The sequence below is a fragment of the Cebus imitator genome, unplaced genomic scaffold (assembly GCF_001604975.1).
Source record: "Cebus imitator isolate Cc_AM_T3 unplaced genomic scaffold, Cebus_imitator-1.0 Scaffold61, whole genome shotgun sequence".
NCBI classification, from domain to species: domain Eukaryota; kingdom Metazoa; phylum Chordata; class Mammalia; order Primates; family Cebidae; genus Cebus; species Cebus imitator.
In genome coordinates, this window is record NW_016107376.1 from 4,546,123 (window position 1) to 4,555,132 (window position 9,010).

General features: G+C 37.9%; 1 protein-coding gene across 1 annotated transcript in view; it reads left to right on the forward strand.

The window, feature by feature from the left end:
* Positions 1-9,010, forward strand: part of ITGA8 (integrin subunit alpha 8) — a 187,320-nt gene that overhangs the window by 101,009 nt on the left and 77,301 nt on the right. Inside the window, exons 16-20 of the mRNA XM_037739048.1 lie at positions 1,438-1,493; positions 1,898-2,055; positions 3,308-3,445; positions 3,938-4,005; positions 5,766-5,913. Coding sequence (XP_037594976.1) covers positions 1,438-1,493; positions 1,898-2,055; positions 3,308-3,445; positions 3,938-4,005; positions 5,766-5,913 — 568 coding nt within the window. The remainder of the gene's footprint in view (positions 1-1,437; positions 1,494-1,897; positions 2,056-3,307; positions 3,446-3,937; positions 4,006-5,765; positions 5,914-9,010) is intronic.

Here is a 9,010-nt window from a genome sequence, read left to right on the forward strand (position 1 = left end):
TAACTATTCATCTTTCTTGAATAATTCTTATTGAAGCAGAAGTGGGTTGGAATCTGTGATTTCTCTGGGGAAGTGGAATAAACACTTGTAATAGCATAGACATTTCAGGAAACTTTTGGCTTAATGGTATGTGGCAAATTATTTACCCTGAGGGAAGACATTGACTGAGGTCACGGTAGATAGATGAATCCCAGATGTGACACTTTTTCATTACATTTGACACAGGAAGCTGACACATAATTCAAGTATGATTGGGGATTATTTACTCCCTTTGAATTCTGTAGAAATATTCAAATCATACTATAGCGTTTTACTGGTAAAAAGTTTATGGTTGTCATTAAATCATACTTAAGCATTTTCTTATATTTTCACTTTCCTAGAAATGTGAAAGGGCTCCATCTCTAGTGATGGCTGTTAGGGCTTGGAATTTTTCAGGGAAAGGTGAGCACATTCATTCAACAAAGTCAGCCATCTCTCGTTCTATCTGTGGCCACAGACCAAAGCCAAGTGTGGTCATCCTATAAACCAGTGCGGACATTGATAGTGAAGGCACAACTCCAAAGTGTCTCACATGGACATCTGCCCTCTCATTATTATCTTTATGCCTGAATTGTTGTGCCTACATAGCTTGAGAAAGCCACGCTAAGCTTCCTTTCTCTTTCTCCCTTCCCTCTTCTCGTCTCTACCTCCAGTCTTACCCAAACTCTAGCAAGGTTCTGCCAAATGTCATCTCCTTCCCTGCAGAGTGGGTGTTTTCAGTTAAGCATACCATGGTGCTCCATGCTTCTAAGGATTAAATATGCATTTTCTAGCATGACTTTCAAGCCCGGTTCCTCACCGATCCACCAAGCCAGCCTCCCCTCCAACTTTGCCATCTTGCTCAGTGCCCCAACCACACTGAATTTCTTTAGTTTCCTCAAGTGGGTCCAGATTCTTACTCACCTCCAGATTTTACTTCTAGCTATCCTCTTGCCATGCTGCCTAATTTTTCCCTCCCTGGTACACGGAAGATACTTGCATGTATTTATTGAATAAAAGCAACAACTAATTAATTAAGCAATTGAGTAAATCAGTTAATATCATGCACTATCTTCCAATATTACCTTCCATGTAATAATAATGTCAATTGTGTTAATTGTATTAATGTTGAGACCAATTGGTAGAAGGGGTGGGTGTGTGTGTGTGTGTGTGTGTGTGTGTGTGTGTGTGTGTGTGTGTGGTAGAGGGGGTGTGGGGGGGGGGAGAAGGGGTGGGTGTGTGTGTGTGTGTGTGTGTGTGTGTGTGTGTGTGTGTGTGTGGTAGAAGGGATGTGTGTGTGTATAATTAGAAATATATAGAGAAAATGATATTCATTATCTGGGATGAGATAAAGAAAGCTTTCTACTTTAAATTCAAAACTTTATTAACCAATAAATTACTAACTATTATTTTCTATAGCTTTTCTTTGAGAGTATGTGCATCTGTCAGAGGCCAGAGCATTTCGAACACAATAGGTAAGCATGTTTTCATTTTTATATTCTTATACTCTACTCAGAAAGTTGAACAGTAAAATTTTCTCTGCACAGACCATATAAAATGGAAGGCACCTTGATGAATACCAAGGGTTTCTGTTGCATATATGGAATCTTCTACAAAAATATTACTTCAATAGTTGGTAATACTATTATTTATAAGAACATATAATTATAGGGAAAATAACAACTTTTATAAAACCATTATAAAACATTTTTAGCTTAGAGAGTATATTATAAAATTTTTCCAGCTCATTTATCATGCTTGATCTCAACTATGAAAAATAAATGTTTCCTGAATAAGCAACTTGAAATGGAAATTCATCTCTCTGATAGAGCACCGTGTTCACTGAATACTTTTTCTCTACTTTATTTCTGTCCTTTAGTCTTGATGGCAGAGGTGCAATTAGATTCCCTGAAACAGAAAGGGGCCATTAAACGGACGCTTTTCCTTGATAACCATCAGGCTCATCGCGTCTTCCCTCTTGTGATAAAACGGCAGAAATCTTCTCACCAGTGCCAGGATTTCATCATTTACCTTCGAGTAAGTATTCCAGAAAGACTCCTCTGGTCTCTCACCTTCATATCCAAATTCCAACCATTCTTCTCCATTTAACCATCATATTTGTCTGCATAGACCCCCATCCGTCTGTTTTCATTTTCAAAGCAGGAAACTTTATTTTAAGGTCAAATAAGCTCTTCTTGACCCTGACTTCAACTAACCTAATGATGTGTTGCTGTTAATTTCTAAGGCTTCTTTTCATTTTGAACAAAATCTTTATAATAGCCTTCTAAACTCGCATGGTTTTCATTTCTACCCGCCTCCTCCCCAAAAAACATAAAAGTGGAACACAATTTATGTGAATTTTTCTCCTATGTGAGTATGTCTTGTTAGATTTTATCAATGCACATTTCGGAGCCAACTCAGGAAAACATTTAGGCATTCAAAGCTTTTATTAGAAGTAATTTATAATTTACCTTCTTTAAAGTAGTGTATTTTTACAGTGACTTCAAAACCTACCAAAATTTAAAAAGTAAAAATGTTTATAACACAATTACCTTTCTTCACCTTGGCAGCTGTGAGGTTGTGATAACTGTCGCAATTTCTCTTTTCCATTAGGGGACTTACTTAGCAAGGGCCGCCCTAGGGAAGATCACAGGTTCACAATCACGCTCAAGAATGAAAAGTTGGATATATGACCCTTGACTGGCACACAATTGAAGGGTGACACATCCACTGTGTGTTTAGTGCTTGCTGTTTGGTGCTTACCCCTCCCCGCTAAAGGCGTTCTGTTTCTTTTTCCAAGAGAACTTCAAATGTCCTGAAGGCATTCTGAAACTCATGTAAGCAAGAGTTTTAAAAGATGATGAGAGGAAGAGAATCAAGATGTTTTCTTCTTCTGAGCCCCAGAGAACTCACAAATCCTAGCAACATGGAAACAAAAATCCAAATTCATGATGGTTTTTGTGACATTTATGGTATATGAATGTAATCTTTTACTTTGCAACTTGACCAATTCTGCGTGAGCTCTTGAAGGTCTGGAGAACCCAAAGATTGGCTCCAGAAACGTATTTCAATGAAGCCACAGCTCTAAATGATTTCATCACTGCACATATATTGAGTATACTGGCTACTATATGCCACATAAATCAGCCTGCATCTAAGCCTGCTGCAAAGATAATTGTTTCATCATTCACTTTCATTGAGTAAATTCCAGTGTTGCCTGATTTTTGCAGACTGACATCTTGCAGCTATTTCATGGAGCCTCTGTTGAGTTTGTGATTATTTTTCCTAGGATGAAACTGAATTCCGAGATAAATTATCTCCAATCAACATTAGTTTGAATTACAGTTTGGATGAATCCACCTTTAAAGAAGGCCTGGAAGTGAAACCAATATTGAACTACTACAGAGAAAACATTGTTAGTGAACAGGTAAGCCCTTGGCGGTCTTTGACAGCATTTGCTCAAGCAGGCTCTCTGGGGTGTTGTTCTTAGGGCTTTAAGACTAAAGCCAGCTCCTTTCCTTCTTATTTCTGGATGCAGACATGGAACATTGGGAGTTTTCCTACCCTGTTTCCTGAAACACTGCATGATTGCATTTTTCGGAAGCCTTTCCTCTTGTGCAACCAAGATTTAATTTGTTCAAAATGTGGCTATAATGGAAGCAATACAGCCTGTAATCCTCATGACATTGCCAGAGTTGCATTCTCTGCAGATATTTCAGAGTGCATTGGAATGGGGCTATCATGCAAAGTAGCCTGTATTGGGAGGTCACAGTGAAATGTAGGGCATTGGCTTGGGTAGAGTCATGCATAGTGAGAGGAAAACTCTGGTTCCATTTGTGGCAGCATTCAGAATTTTCAAGAAAAAGGATGTGATTCAGGTTTTCCTAGATTGTTCCTGATGCGTGTTTCTACAACACAGGCTCACATTCTGGTGGACTGTGGAGAAGACAATCTGTGTGTTCCTGACTTGAAGCTGTCAGCTAGACCGTAAGTTTAAATAACTAAACATGTGCATTCTATCTAATGGAATTACAAGTAGTAACTTAAAGGTTCTCTGCAGAAAGTCTACACTTCCAACGACTACCAAAAAATATGCTGTGTGAAATTCTTCAGCTTGGCTACACTTTGGGTTAGCCTGTGGATTGGGTCAGTTATTTTTCATTGGTGTCAAATGACACACCTTAAAATTTTGCCTGGGCCATTTCATCTTTCATCAAAAGCAAAAAAAAAAAAAATGTTTTTGTTGAAAGTAAACTGAACAAAAGTTGATGGGGTGGCTTGGGTTATATTTACTTGCCTCAGTCAAGTAGACGAAGGATTCTGACAGGCAGGTTCCATCTACACCTTAACCAAACTTTTTTTCAGCACCCCATGACTCAAAGGCATTCTTAAAACTCAAAACAAAATTAATTATAACTTACTGAAAAAACAAACTTAAATAGCACTCTCTGGAGTAAAGCAGAAGGTGTCACAAAATCAAGTAAGAATCAAAGGGCTGCACAGTTGCCAGGAGTGGACACCCCCATTCCAGCACTGGAAATTGCACTGCGTTCTGTTATGGGAAGACATAGACTCAAATGTAAAGCATCCTGTGGTCAATAAACAGGTTTGTGTTCCTTTCCCTCCCAGGAACTATCTCACTGCCAGTGTTTGGGATCTGCTTGGTAAATTCTCAAAGGCTCCTCCCCCAAATTTCATAATTTATCAACTTCAAATGCAATCACTTTGAGTAGGGTTAAAAAGTGGAATAGGGGATTTCTAGCTCTCTGGAATCCCCTCCCACATAGTGGGAGCTCTCTTTCCCCTCCCGAATTTCCCCTCTGGGGTCCTGCTTCCACACACTGTCTCTCTCATGGAAGGTTTCTCTCTTCTCCTGTCTTTCTCTCTATATATTCCCTTCCACTCAGCGTGGAAGCTGCTTTCCTCGCCTGGATTCCATCTTTCTGGATTCTCTCACTCAGTGTGAGAGGAGCTTTCCTCCTCTGGTTTTCCCCCTCTGGAAACCCTTCTCACTCAGTTTGAGAGAGGCTTTTCTTTCTCTCACTCAGTGTGAGAGTTAGCCATTTCTCTCTCCTTCTCCTTTGTCTCTCTGTGCTTTAAAAAATTAATTAAAAAAAAAAAAAAAAGAAAAGAAAAAGTGGAATAGACATTTCCAAATATTGGTTTGATTTGTAGTTCTAAGTGAACTACGTCTTTTAAAAATACCTTGAAATCCTCTACTGGTGATTTAAGATCTTATTGTATCTGCCTACTTCTTCCCTCTCAGTATTTCCTTTGTGTTAATCTCTCCTTCTTACTTTCCAAACCATCTCTCTTCCTTTTATTCCATTGCCCGTTTTCTTACTAATGTATGTTTTCAGTAACATGCTGAAGCTGCTTCATTCTGGGTTGTAAGTGAAATGTTAAATTTGCAGGAGCTTTGTTGGTAGATTATTAAATATGTTGGTAGCTTGAAGTTGACCACAGTGCATGGATTTACACCACTGGAATCTGAAAATGCTATAAATCAATACTTTTTTTTTAAAGAACTGGTTGTTAAACATTTACCAACATACTACTGCATGTTTTCCTACCCTTTTTACCCAGAGATGATTCTCTTGCCTCTTCCTACCATCTCTTCAAGATGGTCTGTCTTCTTTATTTTGCATTTGCCATTTTTCTTTTGCTCTTCGATAAATCCTTAAATAAAATATTCACGAAGCCAAGAAGTAGAGTACCTAATACTTCTTTTTAAACATCATTTTTAGAGATAAGCATCAGGTAATCATTGGAGATGAAAATCACCTGATGCTCATAATAAATGTGAGAAATGAAGGGGAAGGAGCCTATGAAGCTGAACTCTTTGTAATGATACCAGAAGAGGCAGATTACGTTGGGATCGAACGCAACAACAAGGTAATGCCTGCAAATTATTTGAAGTCAAGAGCTAAGTATATTTTTGAAGTCAAGTAAATCTTAAGAAGGGCCATCTTAGCTGAGAGTTTCTTCCTTAGTAAAAGGCATCAAAATGATACCTTCTTTTGTTAAATCATAATGACAATGAGCCATGAAGTAGGGGGCAGGGAATACACAACGAAAGATATTAATACTGTGTTATTCAAGAAAGAAGAAAATTGGATGATTATAAACCAGTCACTGGAGAAATTAGGATTTATATTGATTTTCATGTTAGAAATAACAGGGAAGTCAAAGCTGCCTGGAGGGAAGTGAAAGGTGACTTGAGACTTGAATTACACAGTATTAATATCTTCTTTACCACAGTGCAAAGATAAATTGGCCAAAGATTGAGAGCTAAAGCAAAAAAGAGAATTAGACTAGCTGAACAAAGAAGCTTACCAATGTGATCCATAAGCTAACCCCCCAAGCTAACTCCCTGTCTTCGCTGGGTTTTCTACCCTTGTGTTGAGTTCCTTTCAGTTTCAAGTGCATGTCGGGAAGCCTGGTTTTCATTATTGGTTGGGGAAGAAGGTCCAACCAATCCCTGCTAAGTATTGATAACAGTCTGGACAGGCACTGGAAGGGAAACAAGGTCCTTTTCCTTTCTGCTTGGTCCACCTTGCCAGAAATACAACCAGGAAGAGCCTAGTCTTCCTCATTTGTCATTCCTCAATGTCACTATTTGTTTAAAGGACAACAGTGTTCTTTACAATCTTCCCCTTCCTTATCAGAACATGAATCTTCCCATTCAAAGTATCCTCCAGTTCTGCAGTGTCCTTAATCACTTGATCTAGAAAACCATTACAAATACATCGCAGAATAACAGAGAAAGTCCCTCAGTGTTGGAAATATACAAACTCACAATTAAGGGTGAAACCCAAGTGTCACGTTTCCTTCATAGGATGAGGTGTAGCATAGGTGTTCCTTAAATACTTGCTGGTAACTTCCTTTATTTAGCTAAAATATACTAAATGTGTACTATTTTCCAAATACCATACCCCCTGAGGACCTTGACCGTCTTAATGACTGAATAATGTAATGAAAAGTAATTCTTCTAAAGAGATGTTTACAAACTGTTGTGGCGATGTTGGTATTTTAATAGCATTTAAAAACGTATGGAATATAAAATTCTCTATTCATACTTCTAGTCTCATGTTTTTTTGTTTTAGTTGAATGATCTTCTTAGTAAAAAACAAAAAAAAAATTAAAAACAGGTAATGATGGAGCATCTTTGATAGTTGTTTAAAATCCTTATGAGTTTCTGTTGAAGAAATTTGTAGGAAAAAAAACCTCCAAAGTCATCACATGGTATACATTAAATGTGTACTGCTGTTTTGTGTATGTCAGTCATAGCTTTAAAAAGTCGTTTTTTAAAAATAGTCCTAAATTATTCCTAAGTCTGCCATGTCAGCAGTGAGGTTGGATAGAGAGGAAAAATCATTCCATTTCTTTTCAAGAGTGTTCACAGCTCTCCACTCAGCTTTCACTTCCCTGTTATTTCAAACATGAAAATCAATATAAAACCTAATTTCTCCAGTGACTGGTTTATAATCATCTCATTTTCTTCTTTCTTGAATTGACTTTTTTTTTTTTTTGAGACAGGGTCTTGCTCTGTTGCCCAGGATGGAGTAGAGCAGCATGATCATAGCTTACTACAACTTCTGATTCCTGGGCTCAAGCAATCTCCTCAGCTCAGCCTCCCAAGTAGCTGGGACTATAGGTGTGCACACCACCATGCCTGGCTAATTTTTGTATTTTCTGTAGAGTGGGAGTTCTGCCATGTGGCCCAGGCTTGTCTTTAACATGTGGCCAGGCTCAAGTGATCCGTGCATCTTGGCCTCCCAAAGTGCTGATATTATAGGCATGAGCCAACCTTGCCTGGCCAATTATATGATTTTTTTAAATCCTCTTCATTTATCTATTAAAGTCACTTTAAGATAAAAGTAAATAAGAACAAATGGAGCACTTATACACACAACTTATAAAGATGGTGTTTAATAACCATTTTGATTTGAAGATACTTTAGAATAAAATCTCTGCAAGCAAAATCAGAAAGAAAAATGTCACCTATAAATACTTACATGCAGGTAGTGCATAAACAAACGCAAGCATGAAGTTCAAGTCTGTTTTGTTTGTAATATTCCAGGGCTCCACTCATATTTTTATTTCAATTCCTTTCTTGCCACTCCACCCCTGACTTCGCTAAACAAAGCGCCTATTCTAAAATGTTCTTTTAGCAAAACATCCAGTTTACTGTTGACTTTGTTACATAGAAAACACGGGAGAGAGAGCACTTATGATTCTACCTTTGACTATAAACATTACAAAGGACATTATCTGTAATCTCAAATGATCCCTTCACTACTTTTTTCTCCATCAATTTCCTCTGGACAGAGACTTCCTCAGTCTTTAAATTTTGCATGACTAAGCCACATTCTCATTTATTCCTTGTTTTGAAACAGTTTGAGGTTTGTGTACCTTTTGATTTCAACTCAGTTCAAGATTTTTTAACCATTTTTTCCTCAAGGAGAAAAATATTAGGCATTATCTGAATGTAAGTTTGGCTCTTCTTTGTTGAAAACATGCATCTTTTTAGAAAATGTAAATGCTTCTCATCTCTTTCTCTAGAAACCCTAGATGAGCCAGACTTTGTATTTGCTTTTGGTGACCTTGCTCCTTAATTTTTCCACGAAAAAGGTGTATGTGTTTTATATTTATTATCATGATCATCATCATGATTGTAAGATACAAGTTGATATAATTGATCATTTTAGCCATTTTGAAGTGTACAGTTCAGTGACATTATATTTATATGGTTGTGCAACTATCATCACTGCCCATCTCCAGGCCTTTTTCATCATCCCAAACTCAACCTCTCCAACCCTTAAAAATAATTCCTCCATTGCTCCCTCTCCCCAGGCCGTGGTAAGCACCATTCTACTTTCTGTCTCTGTGAATTTGGTGATTCTAGGGACCTGTTCTCATCTCTTCTTCAATCTCTCACAGCTGCCTCGCCTTCCACATGTCCACCTCTAGACTTTTGGCCTTCCCGTTC